The 24,298-nt window shown below is 37.6% G+C and overlaps 2 protein-coding genes across 5 annotated transcripts in view; both read right to left on the bottom strand.

Moving 5' to 3' along the window:
• The window catches only part of pbx4 (pre-B-cell leukemia transcription factor 4), a 37,312-nt gene extending 27,321 nt beyond the window's left edge, over window positions 1–9,991 (bottom strand). The window contains exons 1-3 of one of the 4 annotated variants that reach the window (XM_079878295.1): window positions 8,734–9,982; window positions 4,279–4,380; window positions 1,142–1,215 (exon numbers count right to left, since the gene is read on the bottom strand). In XM_079878295.1, the coding sequence (XP_079734421.1) occupies window positions 1,142–1,215; window positions 4,279–4,380; window positions 8,734–8,918 (361 nt within the window). In that variant the 5' untranslated portion in view covers window positions 8,919–9,982. Of the gene's footprint in view, window positions 1–1,141; window positions 1,216–4,278; window positions 4,381–8,733 lie in introns of all 4 variants that reach the window. The other 3 variants (XM_079878293.1, XM_079878294.1, XM_079878296.1) reach the window with 3 other exon arrangements.
• A 6,867-nt stretch (window positions 9,992–16,858) lies between these two features.
• On the bottom strand, window positions 16,859–22,304 carry dsn1 (DSN1 component of MIS12 kinetochore complex). The gene is made up of 11 exons (XM_079884963.1): window positions 22,228–22,304; window positions 21,904–21,931; window positions 21,264–21,519; window positions 21,111–21,184; window positions 20,925–20,997; window positions 20,059–20,140; window positions 19,903–19,953; window positions 19,734–19,805; window positions 19,506–19,653; window positions 18,024–18,111; window positions 16,859–17,333 (listed from the first exon to the last, which is right to left on the bottom strand). The coding sequence occupies exons 1-11, from the start codon at window positions 22,257–22,259 to the stop codon at window positions 17,251–17,253; spliced, it is 987 nt and encodes a 328-aa protein (XP_079741089.1). The 5' UTR covers window positions 22,260–22,304; the 3' UTR covers window positions 16,859–17,250.
• Window positions 22,305–24,298: the final 1,994 nt, after the last annotated feature.

Genomic DNA, 24,298 nt, shown 5'->3' with positions numbered 1-24,298 from the left:
CATTTAATTTAATTGAGGTTTCCATTATTTATTGCAAAGTTTTGGTGCAAAAAGAATAATTTTGTCGCAATGAAACTGCCATAAACAAGCCTTAAACGCAAAATCACGGCTCAGATCAGACAGTAATGGCCTTGTTCCTGTCATCTAGTAAATCAGCTCATTTACGCCAAAGTCTTCAGGGTAAAACACGAATTCTAGATTAAGTTTGGCGATAACCGAAGTGATATATGGAAAAATTCTGACCATTAACTTCGCCTGTCTGCACTGCCGACAACACCTTCCATTTAGTGCTGCATTTCTCCCCGGCCCTTTCTCCACTGGCAGGCTAAATGTGAAAATCAAAGTGAATGACATTAGGTAAATAAGACAGCAGGTTGCCTTGGCAACAGGGACAACCCCCAATACCCATTCCTCTAGCCTACCCTTTACTTGCATCCAATTATAGGAAAGTAAGACTGGGTTATTGACAGATTGCCACAAACAGACCGTTGCACATCATTTTTGCACTGTAATTCCACATGAGCATGCTTGTTACAGAACCTGAGATGGATTCAAGCTGCAGGATATGACAGGAAAGAAACGAGAGAAACCATGGCACAAAGACAACGCCAACACCTCCATAAATATTTAATCATTTGTCAGCCTCTCGTTTGAGCAGAGAAAGCTGCAGATCTGCCAGAAAACTGACCACTGTGGATCTTCGAGTTGAGATGCGAGACCCGTTACCTGTTTGGACTGGGATGGATTGTGTGGATGGGGTTCACAATGAGAAATGTAACAAAGCAACAATGAGAGTGAAGCAAATACACTTGTTGCTAGTTCAAAGCTTTGAAATGCATTCAGGTGAGATTTCACACATTGTAAACATTGAATCCATTGCTATGACACTTAATGATTGCAGTGGGCGATACAATAAGACACCTGGAAAGCCCAGAGGAACCCTACTGATGCAAAAAAAAAAAAAAAAGAGCACGGGGACTCAATAAATTCAGACTGATGATTATTAAACACCTGTCTCTGCATATGGTCAATGCAGAATCAATAGTGTAATGAAAAAGATCTCCTCGAAATGTGGGAGCGCGGCTTGAAGCCACAAACCTGCACAGAAGTTCTGCATTGGCAGAGCAAGTGAACGACTTACCAGTTTTTTCTTTGATCTCGCATAAAACACTGAAGAGAGCCGGCTTCATCCTGTGGCAGTTCAGTGCGTGTTTTCTGGAAGAGAGAAGGAAAGCGTTAGAGAGAGACTGATTAGATTTCATTTCAAACAGTGAAAGACAGACGTATCGATCAGTATTTGGCCATTTTAAGTTTATTGGCATCTGTCGAACGCTGTGCCCAATTAACAAATTGCCCTTCTGTCCGTTTTGAAATCTACCAATAGCCTCGTCAATAAGAAATAAATCCGTAGAGGGAAATTCAAGGCCAATGATAGAGCCATTTATTTACATACTTTGCGTGTGTGTACGTGTGTTATTTTAGTGCCCGATTGGCTAAATAAATTATTCAAATAAGGTCATGGCACAAATGCTTCCACAAAAATGTTCCAAATACAATTTGCAAAATGCAGTTCCCCATCTTCTACCACAATCTGGCACACTTCACAGCATCTCAACAGACGTGTCTACAACACTTGTCTTGATACATGGCCAGTTATAATGCTTTTCTACTTCATTTGATGAACTACTGCTGCCACGATCAATAGAAAACATGCACAAATCCATTTACCGAGTGCATTTCGCACCTTATTAATGTATGTTTTTGAATTAGCCCAATAATGGCTTCACATTTTTGTGAATTTTGAGCATATATCATGCAATATAAGAGTTCATCTCATTCACCATCCTTTTTACATATTTCATCGACTCTGCTCTCTAGCTATTGGTTGAGCATTGTTTTTAAAACACCAACCATGTAAGGCTCCTTTTTAGAGAATCATTAATGATTGATTCTTCAAAGTCTCAATTTAAAGCACATGTCGTTTCGCTGCCAAACACACCAGAGGATTTATGGTTATTGAAGACATACCAACAACCTTTAACATTCGCAGCAGAATATGATCACAATCACAGGTGCAAACATCTACTCAAGAATCAATCAAGATGTAATGGACACACTAAAACTCAAGTCGTTTAAAAAGCTCGGTGTCTGTAGATTGAGAAGATACAGCAGCAGTCTCGGCTCACTCCAGCTAAATGAGTAACTGACACATGGTCCTCATTTGTCTTCAGGGAAAAGCATTCCACCCTTTAATGGTATTATCCAGCCCTTTTTACACCCCGAACGTGCTTAATTTATCGAGCAGGTCTGGAGAATATCAAAACAAGTGAGGACCCTCTGTCTCGCAGAGGAAACATTCTTCTCAAAGCCAGAATCATATGTGCTAAATCCAATCATCGATCATTTCAGGGCAGTCTCCCATCAGCAAACTTTATTTCCAGGCTCGGTAAGCTCTGATGCCTGGGAAGCTTATCTACACGCAGCCAGATTTCAGCGCTACTGTATTAGAGAGCAGATGAAGCATGCTTTCCAGGAGCATCGTTAACCCCTAACAAATGCCAATAATCAACGTGTTCTCGTTAAAACCATCCAACTAACAGCTGGGATTAACATGAGCAAGCAAACTGATAAACCCACAAATCATGTGACATGCAGCCACTTCAAAATACTCCCAGCATTGCATATCAAAAAATGCACTGCATTTCGTAAAAATATGATGCTACAAAGCACTAACCTGAATAATCTCTTATGAGAAAGTCCTAAACTGAACACCACAACACTTGCTACCTAATATTGCAGTTGGCCGCAACTAAACAAAGTTAGAACGTTTCCCTTTTGCTCCGAGGCAAACGGATAACGTGGGAAATCCCAAAAAAAGATTGTTTTTTTGTGGATGAGGCCTTAAGCTGATGACACACAGTGCAACTCGTTGGGTAATTTTGTTGGAAATGGGCAACGGCACTAGCTTGGGCAATGCTGAATCGGTTACTGTTGATTAGTTAGCTTGTCTTATCACATTGCCTACTTTCCAATTGTCTTGTGTATCATCCAACTTGAAGTAAATCTGAAGTTTGCTCAGCTTCCAAGACTTCATTCGCTGCCTAAAATGTTCTTTGTTGGCTTTGATGTGTTCACACACCCAAAAATTTCAGGAATGTAGAATTTAATGCAAGAGGAACAAACATTTAAAAGACATGAGATGGCAAAAATAGATCGCTGCGTCTTATTGTAGGTTATTTCTTTTTGCAAATATGAGCAAGACAAATACAGAAACATCAAGGAATGACAACTAATAGTACAAACAGAAACCTAAACTCGTGTCAATGGATGGGTGATCATGAAAAGACTTAACTGATGCAACCAAAATGTTTCCTGGGATGTGACATGGGGATGGAGATTTGTTTTAATCAATTGTATGAATGTGTGAAGTCTGTGGTGGTTAACTTGGCGTTTGGTTCACTTGGCCTGAGAGTGGGTGAATATATGTGGCTTTCATACAAACTAATCTTAAAACGAAAACCATCTCAAGAGGTGTTTTGAGTTTGCTTTAAGTGTCCATCGCTTATAAAGCGCAGTGTGAGCGAAAAGCGCTTCAGGTTCACTTTACCTTCTCATGCACATAATCAGAAATATTTTGGCCATTAAAGGTTACTATACAAAGAGAATGATGACATGCAATGCAATGAAACAAACAAGGAGATAAGTCACTTATTCTCATTTCTAGAGATAACGAGGGGCATCTTTTAAATCTATTGTCAAATAAACAGAAAAAGAAAGGTTTTAGTTTAGTTTCCTGTGAAAATGTAGGCATAATCTGAGCTGCCTTGCTTTGTAATTGAATATTATGTTATTAAATTTAATATGGATATAATAAATTATAATAAATAAAATATAATTGTTTTGATATAATCAAATTGATTAGCCTATTATAAAATTTTATGAAAAATAAAATAAAAAAATCAATAAAACATTCAAGTGGTTATTGAACAGTAGACTAATCACAACTAAAACAGCCCCAACTAAAAGCCCATTTTTGGGGGCAGGGACAATGTGAATGCAAAAAAGAACTTGATTCACATTTTGGTCTATTCAAAGGGGTCTGAATTGGGTTCTTTAAAGAAGGAATTGCATAATTAAAAAAAAAAAAAAAAGTTTAGCCCCACAGAGATTGAAGTGCTTCTTTAACTGTATGAGAGTGCATTTTTCTCTTTGTCATCAACATGGAGGGGATGATGGGGGAGAGAAGAGGAGGGGGTGCTCATGCGCTCCTGTACTGACCTGTGCTGGAAGTTGAGCGGCAGGGCACACCCTGCTGTGCTCCCCCCCAGCTCCCCCTCCCTCTGTGGGGTCCACTGCGCCGGTGCCTCCTCTGGCCAGCATCTGGACACAGGGCAACAGGGTGAGAGGCTGAGGGCGGCAGGCACAGACAGCGCTGGCATCTGCCCCCACCGTCCCGATGACATCCCACCCCATACACCCCTTAAACTGGGACCAGAGACCCCCCACAGTAAATAATGCAGATCAAGAGAAGAATAGAAAACAGAAATCAAGTACTGTGGCACATGATAATGGAATCAGAACAAGTCTGATTTTTGCCAAAAGATGTTCAAGATGTCGAAAGAAAAACCTGGGTAACAAAACAGTAACTAGTGAGTGCAAAGTAAAAGAAATCGCAGAAATCTCACATGTATAAATAACACAAACCTACTTAATTAATTAGGACGTATGCATGAAAGTGCTTTTATAGCGATATAAATGCTTAACTTGCTCTTTTCTGATTGATGTAATCTAGTCAATCAATTCAATTGACCTTATCTACCAATGCAAAGCAAGTCTTGTGCATTACATTTATTTTTGAACATGCAATGAATAAGCAATCCAGACAGAACCACGTATCTTTGCTTTCTGAGCAAAGCACGTGCCTCCACTCAGCAAATAATGCAGGTTTGGGACACATTAAACTAATTAATTTAAGAGGCATTGTGATGAGCCACAAATCTATTTAATGAGATACCACAACCATGCATATTTCATTAGTATCAAATAAAGGAAATCGGTTTATAAAAGAGATTAAAAAAAAAAGAAAGCAATATGTCTTATAATGTGCAAGATAGCTGACCGCACTAGGTACAATCTCACTGCAGCGGAGTAAAGCTCTCCACTCCGCAAATGAAGCTGGCTTATCTGCCCTAAAACCATCCCGCACTTGACAAAATAATAATGCATATTTCTCTCAGGTATCCGAACTATTTCAGGCCTGTGCGGAAGCACCGAAGGGCTTTTTCGCTTCATAACTGAAGGTGGCAAGGGCTTATACTCAAGAATAACTGTAGAATATCAGCGACAGAGAAGAAGTGACTAAAGAGAAAATGCATTTATGTCCATCACTAACCATATCTTGCATTATGCTTAAAGGAATAGTTCACCAAAAAAAGTTTGTCATTTACTCACCCTCATGTCAATAAGATGCTTAGTTTGAACAATGTTTATTTACACTGCCTTTTTTCCACACGATTCAAAAACTTTCCCTTTTCCCCAGCTCTCAAATTTGATTCTGCATATTTAAACGTGCCATTTCATGACCAGCTATGAAAGACAAGAATTAACAGAGTTTGGCATCATTAACATGACACATGCTGTGACAAATCTACTTCATGCCAGTTTGAAGATGCAGAGGTTCCAGATTTGAGAACATTTTTGCAATTTACCTTTTAGAAATAGGATAGCATCTGCATAGATTAAGGAGGCATTTCTACCTTCTAGCTTTTAAAAAACTATTTTGTTATCTTTATTGTTGGGTACGATCCTTGCAACAGCAAAAAAAACAATACTCTTAAATTGGACATTTTCAGACTCCCCTTACTTCAAAAACTGGTTGAATGAAATGTTTCATGTTTTACAAATGGAGGGTTTTCCTTCTTTTGAGCCTAACTTTTAGGCCTACATTGTCAATTTCAAACCGTAAGTCTGCATAATGTACCCTTGTTTTGTATATGGTAAAAACTAGGCATGGGACAAAATACTGATAGGGCGATATATCGCTGTCCTTCTCTGTGCGAACGCAATGCGAGAATCGATAAGCTGGCACCAAATATCGATATTTTAGGCGATAATTAATAAAATAAGGCGCTCTAAATAGATTCATGGCGCTCAACACATGAATGAAGTAAACGTAAACATAAGTTAACTAGTCTAAGAAAAAAGGTTTTTAACGGGATGGCGGACAGCAATGGCCCCAGCCACATTTAACGCACTTCAGCTTTTATACCATTGATGGGACAAACATGTTGTAAATAGACATCTTTGACGCTCTTTACCGAGCACTTACACAGATGCACACGGGAGCGTTTGTACATTTTTAAATGTACCAGGTTTAGATAAAACGATAAGTCGATAAGCAGGTAAAGGTGTAAGTTTACACACAAAGAAACGTTTAAGCTTTTCAAAAGTATAAGCATAAAATGTTTAATTTACTTAATGTTAAATTTAATTTACGGACTGAAATACAGAAAACCTGCACTTAACCTTTTCACAGGCATTATGTTTTTATAGTTAGACAGATGTCGTATCATTATAGGATTGTCAAGCAATATATCGATTACCGCAGAATACCGGTATCGTAAGCCATGTATCGTATCGTGAGGTACCCTGTGATTCCCACCCCAAGTAAACACTTAGACAATTATATTTTTGCCTTTAATAAAACCATTTTATTTGGATGTTATTATTACAAGAAGCATAGCCTAGTTCTTAGGCATCCATGACAATTTTGGAGAGTTTGAATTCTCGGTCTGGTCTTCACACAAAGCAATATGACTTCATGAGACTTCAAGATAGAGCACAGGTCACAGACAACTTTTATTATACTTTATCATTTTTTTGAGCTTGATGGTCACCCCGTTCACTTTCATTACTTTGAAAAAAGCAGCCAGGACACTCAGCAAAATGAAAAAGTAATTTTTAGGTGAACAATTCCCTATTCCTTAAGACTGCTGATTGCTTATCTTCAACCAAATACCTAAAAACCCTCTTAAAACAGGCATGCACACGCCATCACAACAACATCATTCAACTCATCAGTCTTTTGTACAAGGGAAACAAAGTCACTACACAATATCACCCGAGAAATGCGGTATAGATATAAAGGCAATTTCGCTGGGTTTATAAGTTGCTCGAGTAGCGACCCTCCATCTCATTAATAGAAACTCAATTTGTGGACAGCTGCACACGCGCACGCATTATAGGAGAATTGATTGCGCCCAACACACAATGAAAAGGATGAACACCAGGGAGGAGGAGGAGGGTAAAAGAGAAGTGAATTAATTAAGAGAACCAGGTGGTCAAATGGCTTGGTGGAAAATCACAAGCTAATGACACATCACAAGGCATACGCGCACATACGATCCCTCATTAAAAGGCAGCTTTTGTGCGGGATCTGTGGCTCGGGTTGACCTTTCAACAGATCGCAGGTCACAGCGCGCAATCTAGCGATCCATAAGAGATCAATTTCAGTGCGGTCAATAGAAATACACTGAACTGTACCCGAGGAGGATCTGCAGGTAACGGCGGGAAAGTCGTCAATCCTGTCCGGTGTTTTCGTCTCGAGGTTAAGTCTGACACTGTTTGACGGCGATGACTTAATTAAGCGCGCGCTGATTATCTATGCTAATGACGAGGTAGCACATTAATCCAATTCATTTATCTAGTGGGGCCTCAATCTGGCAGACGCACGCTGAAGACCAAATGGCTTCACAGAGCCCATGGGCTCCTGATAACAAACATATTGGTTGACCTCTAAAACCTTTTTGGCCCCATTTAGCAAAACCAGAGGAGGGGAAAAATACTTGCATCCTTAGGTTTTAGTAATTACAGTCCTATTATCTATTTGGAGCATATTTAGTGCATTGCTTGAGTGGAAAGCAGTGGAAATACAAACACAGGGACTCCTAGTATTAAAACTTTTTCGTTATAATAACTTTCAATGAGAAAGTTCGGATTGCTCATAAACTCGATCATTTAATGCATTTACATTCATTCGTGACTTAAGATTTTTTTCCGAATGCCAATTCATTTTGAACTTCTAACAACTTGAAAAGGTAAAATCCAACAATGTGGTAAATAAATCAACACACCTTTTTTCTATTAAGACACTAAGTTCTAGTGAGAATACGCGCAAATGTAAATTAAGAAAAGTATCAGAACAGTTTTCTTGAATGCCATGTCAGCATCTGTGGCCATATTCATGGCAAAAGCTGAATTACAAAAACATACATACAGTACACAATAAAAAATGAAAACCAAGTAAACAGGGGGGAAAAAAACACCAATTGATTTTACACAAGATTTTTAACATTAACATGAGATTAAAAAAATTCTAAAACCTCATCTGGTAAAACTCTTACTAAACAAATCCTTAAGTGAGCTTACTTAATACAAATGTGCTCTACTTGCATTAAGAAATGGACAGTCCAATAAAATAGTATTTAAATTAAGAAAAAGGTGCAAGCCATTGTATCACATACGATTTTCAGGAGACAAATTGCCGCTATTTATATTGACTGTATTTAAAGCAATGAGGTGTAGATTGTGTCCAGCTGCTTTTGCACACTATCTATCTATCTATCTATCTATCTATCTATCTATCTATCTATCTATCTATCTATCTATCTATCTATCTATCTATCTATCTATCTATCTATCTCACACTTGTCCTCCTCCTCTCACAGGTCTTACCTCGCCTGGGCTTCGTCGAGGCTCTCGTCGGTGATGGCCATGATCTGCTGGAGAATATCCCCTATGTCTTGCTGCGGTTGACCGAGGGACTGCTGCTTCCGAACCGAATCGGGGTCACCCACGTCGGCTTGAGAGAGTCCGCCGAGTCCGCCCATGCTAGCCAGCATTCGGGTCTGTTCATCCATAATACTTTAAAGCCGAATCTCGCCGTTTCCCCAACCGCAAACCAATGAAAACCTGTATCAGCGATCTGTCTTGGTGACCATGTACCACCAGCAGCGTGAATACAAACGTGGAGCTCAAGGAATCACTAACGTTAGGTAAAAAAAACAACGAGCGCGCGACTGGAATGTGGGATTTAACCACATCAAAACGATGCGCGATTGATGGGAAAAGGTGAGTAACTAGTTTGCATGGGGGGAAAAAAAATATCGGACCGCGTGCAATTCCTGCAAAAACCAGTATTGTCTAAAGCAAAACGCTGCACACTAGCACTCCCATAAAGCAGTCTAACAAGAAAATAAAAGCGTCCCTGGAAACATGAAGTATCCCACGCGCGGCATCTCAAAGTATCGCCTCTCTAAACAACTCGCAGTCCGCGATAAAACCATTCATGTCAACAATCTGGCTTTTCGTCAAGAGGCTGTTGTCGCTGACAGCTATTACAGTAGAAATCTCAGACACTACTAACAAGCTGGACTAAACCAACCAGAGCGGCTAACAAGCTAATAGAGAGAGGAGGAAAAAAAAAAGTCCCTGCTTGAAAATAAATCGAAATAGAAACTCAAGCGTTCGCTTATTAACGTCTCCTCACTTAGGAAGAAGACGAAACTCAACGGTCAAAACGAATCCCGAGAGCAGCGGACGAACGCGACCGCTTTTAAACGTAAATCCGAGATCTCCGACACAATTGATTCGCAGTGTTGGCTAGCTGCTTAGCAGCGGAGCTAACTAGCATTCGAGCGCTGCTAGCAACAGATTCACACGGGCTCCACGAACCCCCGGGACCAACAGCAAACTGCCCCCGAAATGCCCCGGCTTTTTAGGTGGACGGCTTGAAACGGCTCAGAACAGCAACGCTCAGCTCCATGCCAGCCAACTCGACACAGTTGGTTTGTTCCCCAAGCCGCGGTGCTGTCGTAGAAAAAAAAAATTGCCCCTCTCTTGTGTTTCTGCCCTCCTCGGCGGCTCTTTTCTCCCCCTCTGAGCGAGCGCACCACTGCGCGCGTTCACGCTACTACACACGAGCGCGTACGTCATCATCGCGCACAAAAGAGCCGCTACTGTGTGGAGCCTCTAGGGGCGCCAGTGACGCGCACGCACGCGCCCAAGCAAGTAAACAATTTGCGCGTCTCTTTCAAACAGACCGCATGCTGTAATTTCATCATGTAAGTGGCTTTTGTATAGTTACCATAGCTGAACTATGGCTTTTGTACTTGGAAGTGCATAGTAACCAGAGGTGAAACAATGGCTGGCGCCTAATTTCTGTGCCTTGATCTGTGTAGCTGTGATTTCTGTTACACAAGCTGTGGAATTTTGATAATTACAATTTCATAGTTGAATTAATTAGCCTAAATGGATTTACTCCCTTCTTCCCGTAATAGGTTACATTTAGAATTAATCTACAACATTCCTGCTAATAATTACAGCGTTACTGTATTGCAACCATGGTGAGTTTTATATAAGGGTGGTTTAAACCAAGAAAGGTTCTATAAACACATATATATATATATATATATATATATATATATATATATATATATATATATATATATATATATATATATATATATATATATATAGAACCTGCAATATATGGAAACACTTATAGGGGTTTAGTTTTATGGATTTAGTTTTTATTCATTTTTAATTGTATTAATTAAACAGCTCGTAAACACACTTTATCACTAGAACAAATTAAAATAACTCATTAATCATGAAAGTATTATGCATTCAGTTCAAATGAGTCAAGAACCCTAGTGTTATAGAACCCTCCAGTGATGAATTGTACACATTCCATAATCAGCATTTCACTGTATGTTACAAACCATAATTAACCCTTAATTGTGACCAAAATGTGTGAGCTGCCTCTGTTCAAAACACAAAATATTCCATTACTCAAATGAAATAGCTGGAAGATGCAAATCAAACATAGGCCTGCCTGAATGGTTGAAAAACCAACATTCAGAATGTTTGATAGTGCTGCCAGTATTGGGGGAAACGCATTACAAGTAACACAAGTTACATACTTGGATTACTCTTTCAAGTAAAGCAATGCATTACTTTTAAATTTACAACAAAATTTAAGTTACTTTTTTAGTTACTTTTTCAAATAAGTTTTCTTATTTCTTGACTGACACCTCTTCTGTCCCCATGTTGAGTGAAATCAGGAGATGCGGAGGCGTTCTGTGTAAACATGATACTAAATGACTAAATGTGAGCATGAATTTACTCACTCACTCGCACAAAAACAGATTCAGAATTCCTCTAAATGAACAGTGAAATGCAAACTCAGAAGATTATGCAAACCTGCAATGGTTAAATATATTAAATAACACAAATATACTTTATGTATTAATCTCACTTTATTGACCAATGTCTTTGCTGCTGACCTTCGATGATCCAGTTCAACCATACTAATAAGCAAAAATGACTTTAGGTAAACATCACATTTGTTTAATTAAATTTTTTATTTTTATTGCTGAAGTATGTGTGTTGAACTTTCTACTGTGATCCAGAATGGCAGCACAGCTGAAAGGTCCAGCCTGATGCTTATTCATGTCACTTTTGGTCTCAAAGGGCCTTTAAATTTGCCAAAAATATAACTTTTTTTGCAATTAAAAAACAGGAAAGCCCAGCCCAGGTGAGAAAAGGTAGCGTGACAGTACCGTAAAACACATTACTTTGCATAAAAAGTAACTAAGTAATGCACTTAGTTATCGTTTTAGGGAGTAACGCAATACGGTACTTTTACTTTCCCCGACACAGAATGCTTTAAAACATGTCTTTGGGTAAGTTGGGAGCTACTGGTGCTCTCAAAGAAAAGCCTGTAGAAATAGGGTCCAAATGTCCTGTTAATATGAAGGAATTTTCCATATTGATTTTTCTCAGGGTTTGGTTTCACTGCATGTGGAATTACACATTGCTTTTGTCCTGCAGCCAAAAAGGTTTGGTTACTAACATTCTTCAAAAAATATTCTTTTATGTTTCACAGAAGAAAGCAAGTCATACAGGTTTGGAACGACATATAGAATGGGTGAGTAATGATGATGATGATGACAATGTTTATTTTTTGGGTGAACTATCCCTTGAAAATATGTTGTGACAGCATTAAAGTCTGGGGTGTATTGCAAAACATTTTGAACCACATCAGTGTACAAGAAATGCTTCAAGGAATTTATAAGGTTTAAAGTCCCCCTGTGATGAAAATCAAGCTTTAAATGTTGTTTATATGTCTATGTGGTGTTTTTAATTTGTCAATAAGTCTTACACCATTGAGTATTTTCTCCTTAAAACTGCAGTGAACCAAAGACAGTCTCAAAAATGCGGTTTGAAATCGCTGGTGTTTCTGATGTCACAAACCCTGTAACCAATCACATCAATGTTGATCGTCAATGCGTGGATCTCTGAGCTGATGTGAGTGAGTGGAGGCGGGTCTAATTTACATATTCATAGAACCGCGTATACTATATGAGGCAAGGGTGTAGAGTTACATTCAAGCTATTTTAAGGCATGTATATATATATATTATTTATTTTTTTTAAAGGAAAACACATTTAAAATTACGTTAAGAAAATGATTGGGTTGTATATAGAGTGAGTTAAGATTTCTGACTTTTAAATTGAATCTAAATTCAGTTAATGTGTAGATTAATTAGCCAAAGTTTCACAAAATGTAGGTTTTTTCCAATTATGGTTTTTAAATTTTAAATTCATATGTTAAGAGGATTGTTTTTGGAAATTTGGAGGATTGTTATTGAAAAAGTTCAATAAAATAAAAATGCTTTCAAAAAGTTAAAAGCTGAAGATTATTTTCTTGATTACAAAGTAAAGTTAAATGAACCTATTAGTTATCTAATAATATTTCCATGTCTGTCCATATAAATGCCTAAATATAACATTTCTTATTTAAATCAATGTGTTTTAGCTAGTGCACGGACAGAGCAGATTAAAAATAAGTGGTCCCAATTTTTTTTGCAAACGTGGACGTTTTGGCGCAGTTCATCACTCAGAGAGAAAAGACAGGCTTCTCAGACGAATGGCTGCTGGGATACATGGAGGGGAGAGACTCAGCCTGGAGCATTTCAATGGGAGTTTGATGATGTGTGTGCAAAGAGAGGAATGGGACAAAAGTGGTCCTGGTTTATGCTGACGCGTAGCGGATCTCTCGGCTACAATCTAACACTAATCAATCTGAAGTGAGAATGAGAATATTAGAGAACAAACTGTAACCTGAACTCGTTATCACAACGTTGCTTTCGTACAGAGAGATTTTGAGTAATTGTAAATCTATATTTTTTTCAATCTTTCTCCTTTCATTTCCTAAATGATGGACAATGTGGCCCAGTGGTAAAATGTACCACGATATGTATGTATGTATGTATGTATGTATGCATGTATGTGTGTGTATATATATATATATATATATTACACACACACATATAGTGGTACATTTTACATATATAGTAGTGGTACACTACTAATATTAATATTTTAATATTACAAAAAAAATTTTTTATATATATATATATAATTTTTGTAATATTAAAATATTTCAGTAATGTATTACTGTTTTTATTGTATTATATATTATATTATACTGTATTTTGTATACTGTGTACACATATATAATACAATATATATATACACATACATATATATATATATATATACATACACACACACACACACAAATACATACATTATATATACACACATATATACACAGATGTGTGCATATATTTATGTATATGCATGTTTTTATTATATTTTATTGTATTGATATACTGTGTACACAGTATAATACAATATACATACATATGTGTACATATATATATATATATATATATATATATATATATATATATATATATAAAATATACATACACTTGTATTATATATATATAGTATATGCACATACATAGATACACGTGTGTGTATAATGAATGTATGTATATACATAAGCTGCATACACACACAAATACATACATTATATAATAACATATTTACACACACATACTGTATAAACAAAACATGCATACATACATATACGTGTGTGTATATACACACACAAATGCATACATTATATATATATATATATAGATAGATACGTACACACACACACATATATACACTATATATACAGATAGGTGTGCATATATTTATGTATACACTATATATACAGAGATGTGTTTATTACATTACATACGTGTATCTCTCTCTCTCTCTGTGTGTATATATATATATATATATAAAAAATAAACATTTGGTCACAAACACAAAGATACTCACACACATATAATATATATATGTGTGTGTGTGTGTGTGTGAGAGAGTATCTTTATGTGTTTTTATGTGTATATATACAAATACATACACATATAAATGCATGCATGTATATATATATATATATATATATATATATATATATATATATATATATATATATATATATACACTCACCTAAAGGATTATTAGGAACACCTGTTCAATTTCTCATTAATGCAATTATCTAATCAACCAATCACATGGCAGTTGCTTCAATGCATTTAGGGGTGTGGTCCTGGTCAAGACAATCTCCTGAACTCCAAACTGAATGTCAGAATGGGAAAGAAAGGTGATTTAAGCAATTTTGAGCGTGGCATGGTTGTTGGTGCCAGACGGGCCGGTCTGAGTATTTCACAATCTGCTCAGTTACTGGGATTTTCACGCACAACCATTTCTAGGGTTTACAAAGAATGGTGTGAAAAGGGAAAAACATCCAGTATGCGGCAGTCCTGTGGGCGAAAATGCCTTGTTGATGCTAGAGGTCAGAGGAGAATGGGCCGACTGATTAAAGCTGATAGAAGAGCAACTTTGACTGAAATAACCACTCGTTACAACCGAGGTATGCAGCAAAGCATTTGTGAAGCCACAACACGCACAACCTTGAGGCGGATGGGCTACAACAGCAGAAGACCCCACCGGGTACCTCTCATCTCCACTACAAATAGGAAAAAGAGGCTACAATTTGCACGAGCTCACCAAAATTGGACAGTTGAAGACTGGAAAAATGTTGCCTGGTCTGATGAGTCTCGATTTCTGTTGAGACATTCAGATGGTAGAGTCAGAATTTAGCGTAAACAGAATGAGAACATGGATCCATCATGCCTTGTTACCACTGTGCAGGCTGGTGGTGGTGGTGTAATGGTGTGGGGGATGTTTTCTTGGCACACTTTAGGCCCCTTAGTGCCAATTGGGCATCGTTTAAATGCCACGGCCTACCTGAGCATTGTTTCTGACCATGTCCATCCCTTTATGACCACCATGTACCCATCCTCTGATGGCTACTTCCAGCAGGATAATGCACCATGTCACAAAGCTCGAATCATTTCAAATTGGTTTCTTGAACATGACAATGAGTTCACTGTACTAAAATGGCCCCCACAGTCACCAGATCTCAACCCAATAGAGCATCTTTGGGATGTGGTGGAACGGGAGCTTCGTGCCCTGGATGTGCATCCCACAAATCTCCATCAACTGCAAGATGCTATCCTATCAATATGGGCCAACATTTCTAAAGAATGCTTTCAGCACCTTGTTGAATCAATGCCACGTAGAATTAAGGCAGTTCTGAAGGCGAAAGGGGGTCAAACACAGTATTAGTATGGTGTTCCTAATAATCCTTTAGGTGAGTGTATATTTTATTTATATATTATATATATATATATATATATATATATATATATATATATATTAGTATATGCCGTAAAGTGACCAAATGTTTATTTTGCATAATACAGAAATGTATTTTAATTGATTAATAAAGAACCTGTTCTGCTCATCACATTTATCACAACAATACAAACCAGTTCCTGACAGATACTGAAAACAAAGCATGATTTAACATCCCCAGCAACAAAAGGACCATTTGATTTCTACTCCATACGAACGTAGACAACAACCACACCACGTGCATAGATTAATCTCTGTCAATTGACGTTTAATTTAAAAGTATTTGCCACCATGAGAATAGTGTTTCCCCCTCTTGACTGTGAATAGGTATTCTTCTTAAAGCTGTTTGAGGCAGATGCACCCTCGGCCCACAAGCGCTGAGCCTCATTTTCATCTAAATAAGAATCGATCCCTCTTGCTGTGCCACCCCCAGTGCTTCTGACGCTTAACCCCACTCTCCTGCTAAACCACCTCCATCCCTACATTAACAGAGAAAACTAAATACAAGCCAAGTCAAATCAGCCTACATGTGCGCCAGAGAAAAATGACCTCGTTTTCCAGCAGCTGAGGTCGAAACAGTTAAAGCTTTTCTTTCGGGATTGTTGAAACGTCTGTCTTTGATTTCTTTGATCACAGTGGACGTAGTATTGAGAGTGAAGGTGGCTTTGTTCAAGCTCAAATACTGTTATTACGGCACGGAAGTTCAGGGCAGGTCGTGTTTAGTCTTGTGGGCATGGAAATGTGATATAAACAGAGAGGATGTGAAGTGGAGAAATCATCTAAGCCTGCTTCTTGCTCAGCAGCCCTGTGCTATGTTGAATAGAGAACAAGGGATGGAAGTGTGGGGGAAGGGGTCACAAGAACAAACATAATAGAAGGCTAAAAGGCCCTCAAAGAGCTCATGACTAAAGCCCAGAGGCCAGTGTCTTTTCTTTAGGCTAATAAACGATGACTTAAAGCATCTAAATACTTGCTTGCAATGTTTGTCTTGGAAACAAGACACCAGCTCAAACAGTTCATTCAATTTTGCCATTCAGGCAGAAGGAGAAAAAAATCCAGGGATGGATGAATGAATATCATCCATAGTCCATTAGACATGCGTGATATTTTAAAGACCATTTAAAAGCGTTTGGGGCTCAAACTGAGTCAAAACATTTACATGACAGAACTGTGAAAGAAAGCAGACAAAGTTTGAAGTAAATGACAAGGCATTTAATTGTATTCAGATATCTTTACAATTGTACAAAACAACACAACAGTCTTGAAAGCACACGGGTAAAAGTAGAGCTTTGAATAACTAGTCTGCCATCTAGTGTCCATCTTCATCTACACATTCTGAACCTTTCTCACACACGCACACACTGGAGGACATTAAACTAAACAGCCACAGACATTAAAGACAATCCAATATTCAAAATCCATCTATATTTTTGTCCAAATTACTGGGTAACAGAGAAATGTTATAGGTTAGTTATAGGAAAAAAGTAGAATGTTACATTAAAAAGTTATTAATGCATTACCACAATGGTCACATCAGATTCTGTGGAAGCACAGCATCCTATGGGAGTCATCACGGCACTGTAAACTAGGAGGAAACACTAGATACGGATCCTTTTATCAGCTGTCTGACTGGGGATGAAGGGAGATTCTGAAATCCTGCCCTGGAAGCTGTGTGGAGGGGGGAGAGCCCAGTGTTAAATAACTCATTTCACACACTTCTGAATTACAGTAAAATCACATGGCACTATCAAGGCAGTTTGCATTGAATTGCATGTCATGCGATTTTACTTTGTAAGTAGCAGAGCTGCACGATTAATACGTAAAAGATTTCGATTCAAATACCCAAGCGATCTTATTCCTAAACGACGATGATTGTACAACTAGTAAAGCGATCACAGCGAACACTCAGATCTGTGTTGATTTTTATGTTGTGATCAACAAAAAGTACACCACAGTTCAAAAGTTTGGGGTAGGTACAATGTTTAAATGTTTTTGAAAGAAGTCTCATGCTCACAAAGGCTGCATTTATTTGATCAATAATACAATAAACGTAGTAATATTGTGAAATAATATTACAATTTAAAATAACTGTTTTCTATTTATATATACTTTAAAATGTAATTCATTCCTGTGATGTAAAGCTGAATTTTCAGCATCATTATTCCAGTCTTCAGTGTCACATGATCCTTCAGAAATCATTCTGATATGATTTGATGCTCAAGAAACATTTCTGATTATTATGTTGAAAACAGATTATTAAATTCTTTAAAAAAAGTCTTACTGCCCAGAAACTTTTGAAGGATAGTGTCTGTCTGTCAATTATTGAGCTATTCCACAGACTGAAAGCCATATTCTCACCTAATCTGGTGCTGGTCTCCTTTAGCAGCAGCTGAGATTCCTCATGGAAAGACAGCAGCTCCCTCATTATACAACAGTGAGAGTCCATCTGTGAACAAACACAACTGCACATGACAGCAGCTCTCTCTCTCTCAAAAAAAAAGTAGCCTAACCAATGCTCTTATTGTACTCATTTTTTAAACTGTAGATTACAAATTGTTTCATTTCTGAGAACTCTACAAGAATACAGCATTATTAGTGTAGTCTAAAATGACTCTTATAAGCCATATCGTTTTTCGTTTTGGAGTTTGACGGAATTTTCCGGCTTTCCGCACTTTCACTGTTATACGGTAGAGGGCGCTATGACATCTTCTGAAAAAGTACAGAATCTCCGGATCAAAACACAGCAAAAAACAAGCGATAGAAGCATTGCTTTAACGGGCAAAATTAGCTGAGAACCATGTTGTGTCTACATTGTCGACAACATTAAAATATGCCACAAAAAAAAGTTATATTATTTTTGTTTAGGATATTTGTTAAATATAGTATATATTAGAACTATATCGTAAATAGCAGAGGTGGCCAAAGTTGCGACATGATTTTGCCCAAAAAATAATGATAAAAATAATCCTATTTAAGCATATCTTCGTTTATCCCATTTTTAAATTGTCTTATTTGAGTATTCAAATATGTGACCCTGGACCACAAAACCAGACACAAGTCGCACGGGTATATTTGTGGCGATAGCCAACAATACATTGTATGGGTCAAAATTATCGATTTTTCTTTTATGCCAAAAATCATTAGGATATTAAGTAAAGATCATGTTCCATGAAGATATTTTGTAAATTTCCTACCGTAAATATATATATATATATATATATATATATATATAAAAATGTATGTGAGTGGATGCAGCAAAATCGCGAACATAATTGAACAACTTTAAAGGCGATTTTCTCAATGTTTTGATTTTTTTTTTTTGCACCCTCAGATTCCAGATTTTCAAATAGTTGTATCTCATAATAGCCATATATTGTCCTAACAAACAATACAATCAATGGAAAGCTTATTTATTCAGCTTTCAGACGATGTATAAATCTCAATTTAAAAAAAATTGACCCTTGTGACTGGTTTTGTGGCACAGGGTCATATTTAGAAAATATAAAGGTAATATAATATAAAAGCGTGATATAAAAAATATAATATCTAATTAGGTTGGATATAATGCAACAGCTACTTGCGTCCCACAGCTCTCAACTTTATTTTAGCCCCTTTGTATTCAAAGTTTGGGCACCTTTAGTACAGAGTTCCAACAAATGAACTGTAAAGAAAGCTTAACATTTAATGAAAAATAAAAATACTTTTAGCAAACTCAAAATGTGATAATGCCAGTGAAAGTGGTGGCAGAACTACTGGCCCAACTGATTTCAGTTCCTGTTGAACTGTAACTGGTTCTGAATACTTTTGCATTCGAGTGAGTCTTAAACGTCCTGGCCTCACCACTAGCTCCATGTTTCGGAGTAGTTTTTGCTGTCCCATGAGTACTGCCTTGTAGTCGGGTTTGTTCAGAACGAGTTGACTCTGTGAAGACTTGGCAAAGCATGATGGGTCCAGTGGCACACCCTTCTCCTCCCCCCGCTCCACACATCTGCAACAGGACAGAGATACACAGCTAAATGACATTTCTGTATCCATACATGTGCTGTGCATGTGTGTAGTTGTGCTCACCTGTCCAGTTCGTCAGCTTTGGTCCGGTGTTTGTTCAATAGCGACTCCCATGACATACTTTCAGCCTGTAACCTTCATAAGCACATGATGACCATTAACAGCTATAGTCATGAAATAAATTCGATTCCCACTGTAGCGTTTGGACTGATGAGAGCAGATGGAGAATTACCTGTTAATGTCCTCCTGAATGCGCGCAGTGGTCATGTTAACAACGGGGTCACTGCATATACAGAGAGAGAGAGAGACATTTAATAAACTAGAGTGTGCTTCAGGATCGAAGGACTACCGATTAATAATTCCTTTTAACTGAAAAACTGACTTTTACCTCTCAGTAGTTGGGAGTGAATTCTGAGTTTCTCTTCTAATGTCTTTAGCCAGACCGTCCCACTCTTCATGCAAAGACTCAACTGGAAGTGAACGACGTTCATATAAACATCATGAATAGATTTTTGACATAAAATGTAATTAATAATTCTAATAGATGAGGTTGTGTTACAATTGCAAAAATTCCTTTTTGGAAATATCAGTAAGAATATGTTGGAAATTACACTTTTTCCAATTACTCTACTATTCAAATGTTTGGGGTCATTAAGATTTAAAAAAAAAAAAAGAAATTATTACTTTTATTTAGCAAGGATACTTTAAATTGATCAAAAGTCACAGAAAAGACATGTTGTACAACGTTACAAAAGGTTTCTGCTGTTCTTCTGAACTATTAATCAAAGAAAAACGCATAAATGCATCACGGTTTCCAGAGAAATATGAAGCAGCACAACTGTTTTCAACATTGATAATAATCAGAAATGTTTCTTGAGCATCATATCATCATTTCAGAATGATTTCTGAAGACTGGAGTAATGATGCTGAAAATTCAGCTTTGATCACAGGAATAAATGACATTTTAAATAAATGAATATTAACATAGAAAACTATTATTATTATTACTATTATTATTAACTGTTATTTTAAATGATGATCATTTTTGTAAAACTTTTACTCTATTTTTGATCAAATAAATGCAGTCTTGGTGAGCATAAGAGAAAAATTATTTGAAAAACATATTTCCAAACCCAAAATTTTGAATGGCAGTGTGTATAATTTCCAACTCTTTTTGTTTAAAAGCAAAAATATTTTAGAGAAATTTAGGAAATTGAACACTGATATATATATGAATGACAGGCCCCGACTTACCTTGAGTCTGAAGTGTCTCTGTATCAACACCAGGAACAGTGTACAGACTGTTTTTGACCCTCTTCACTGTCCTCTATGTACAATCAGGGAAATCAAAAGGTTTATGGAAAAAGCCAGTAAAGTATATTCACTGTCACAATGGCAACGTTTCATTTATTTTCCTTAACAAATATTAATTTTACAGACCTGCATAGCAGCTTTAATTAGCATCTCCAGCCTCTCATTATCAGGTAAAGACAGACTGATGGTTTCGCACAGGGCTAAAAGACACAACGAGAAGAGAAAGTCAACACAACCCTAAATGGCGTCCAGTGAAAGGCTCTTGGGCTCAGCACTCACGCTGCGAGGAGCCGAGGAAGGCCGGCAGAGAGCGTCTGCCTCTGGAGGATCTCCTCAAGGATTTCCTCCTCGAGCGAGGGCTCAGTTCAGGAGCGGTTTCCCTCATGCCGTCCTCAATCTTCGAGTCCTCTGGCCTTTCCTCTTCTGAACGCTGCATCACTGAAGGAGCAGGTGATGTGCAAGGAGACTTCTGAGGAGGACCTGAGATGTGGTTACCGTCATGAGGACGTTTGACTCCATGAGACACTTCTGAGACCTAGTTGAGATGAAGCACAACACACTATTATATACATAAGACATAGGTTGGCTATGCATTCACATATTTATTGTGACATTTTGACTATAGACTTTGGATTCTGTATTAATGCATGATGACAACTTTTGGGGTCTGTAAGGTGTTTTGAAAGAAGTCTTCAAGGCTGCATTTATGCGTGATCAAAAATACAGTAGAAACAGTAATATTTTGAAATATTATTACAATTTAAAATGTAATTTATTCCTGTGATGTCATTATTACTTCAGTGTCACATGATCCTTCAGAAATCATTCTAATATGCAGATTTGCTGATTATTTTTATTTTTTTAGTTACTAATCGCAAACATTTTAACGTTACACTAAAACAACAGAAAACAGATTTACCCTGGTGTCGAAGTTGCTGGCATCACATCTGTGAGAGAGATTAAATGATCATATAGATTACAGCACACCGAACAAACTACACAACCTTGTTTGTTGCATTCAATACATTGTAAAGTATTTAAATAATAGTTATCAGTATTTGTCCACTAACTAATCAGCATCATTTATGGCCAGTTTAGCTGACAACAACATCAATCGCGTTAAACGCTGTTCTAAATGCTACGCTTTACTCAAGTGAATTCTTCATGCAGAAATTACTATCACATGTGAGTGGGAAACATTTAGTACATCTGTTCCCCGTGTTGTAAATAATAAAACACTCACGGCTCAAATCCTTCTTTCTGAAACTCCGCCATTTTCTTTCAAAGACCGCGCGCAGTGTCAGATATGCCCCGCCCACTTTCATTTCGACCGCGATGGTTCTTGGGAACTGTAGTCACTTTACATTAGCGTTGTGTGACATTACTTTTTTTTTTAAATCACAATTCCCATTTTTTTGTTGTGAACAGACTATTATATATGTTTGGTAAATATTATTTAATATAAAATTAATTATTCTTTAAAATTGTAACACAATATGTACAATTATTTAGACACACAAGTAGGCTAAATAATCTCATTCCATATTCTCACTTTTTAAACAAATTGTCTATTGCATAAGTAAAGCTCAACCTGAAGTTATTATGAGAAACAAATATACTTATGGGAAACCTATTTTATTTTATTTAACCAATCTACAGGGGTTGGACAATAAAACTGAAACATCTGGTTTTAGACTACAATAAAGTATTAGTACGGTGTAGTAGGACCTTCTTATGCGGCCAGTACAGCATCATTCCGTCTTGGGAATGACAGACAAGTCCTTCACAGTGCCATTCCTCTTCCAGAACAGTGTCCAGATCACTATGTGATGCTAGTGGAGTAAAACGTTTTCTGACATGCTCCTCCAAAACACCCCAAAATGGCTCAATAATATTCAGATCTGGTGACTGCGCAGGCCATGGGAGATGTTCAACTTCACTTTCATGTTCATCAAAACATTCTGTCGCAAGTCTTGCGGTGTGTATTGCTCCATTATCATGCTGATACAGGGTAAAATAGTTGAACCAGTACATGATCATCCAGAATGGTTTGAATGTTTGGTAGTACTTGGCAGTGATGCACCCATCAAGTACGGTAGGGAATGCCATGATATTGCAGCCAAAACCATCACTGATCCACCGCTGTGCTTCACTCCTGGTGTTAAGCCACTTTGGGGCTTCTCCAAACTGTAACTCCCATATATTTGGGAAAGACAGTGAAGGTGGACTCATCAGAGAACAATACATGTTTCACACTGTCCACAGCCTATGATTTGTATTGTTGGCACCAATGAAACCAACACATGGAATTGGCACGAGTGACCAAAGGATTGGCTATAGCAGCCAAACCATGAATATTGACTCTGAAGCTCCAGACAAACAGTTTTATTCGAAACAGGAGAGTCAAGCTGTGCATTTAAAGCAACACTAAGGAAGTTTTCCTCTTCGGTCGCCCTACAGGTTGGAAGCGGAATTGTCCATTACCGCTGTCGTAAATAATTTCGCCGCCCGCAGCCGACTGTCGCTCACTTTTTATCCAGCACCGGCTTTGAAATGAACGATGTCCACTGACAAGGTAGAGTATGTATGTTGCATGATTTCATGAAAGTATGATGTATTGCGACATCAGAAACGAAGAAAAACTAAATAATGACTATTGTCACGCTTGACGTAAAGCAAGTCAAATTTGTAGTTTTCCTATGTCTCATTCGAACTACAGAAACGCGACCCGGTTTGGCAAACTTGCATAGTGTGGTTATAGCAGATATAGGGCTGTAAAGCGAATCCAGAAGTGCCTTTCACCCTGTTATGACTTGATGAACCACTGATACGATTTTGGAAACATTATTTTAAGGTAAAAAATGTTCCTTAGTGTTGCTTTAATTCTGCAGTGAGTTGGGCAGCTGTGGTTTTATGATTTTTGGATACAATCTGGTTAGTATCTGCATATTTTGCAATATTTTATGTACAGCTGTGCTACTGCTTCGCCAATTGAAACTTCACACTCTGCTCTTACTGATGGAAAGTAAAATCAGTGAAGATTGGCCACCAGGCTGCACATATACAGGCATGAAACCTCCAACACTGTATTGGCCAGTGTTTCAGTTTCATAGTCCAGCCCCTGTAGCTTGCCTCTAATGAGTCGAGTGACCGCTTTATTTAGGCTACAAGGCCTCAGAAAACTTCCATATACAAATACATATATAGAAAATTATAAAACAAGCAGCTTTGTCATATCTTACCCTAAATGCAGGGCTGGACAATAAAAGCATTTGAATAAAAAAGCACTGATTTAAGCTACGTTTGCAACCCAT

This window comes from Squalius cephalus (genome assembly GCF_949319135.1).
Source record: "Squalius cephalus genome assembly, chromosome: 1".
NCBI lineage: Eukaryota > Metazoa > Chordata > Actinopteri > Cypriniformes > Leuciscidae > Squalius > Squalius cephalus.
Note: the sequence above shows the minus strand (reverse complement) of the source record. Positions and strands in the feature narration are given on the sequence as shown.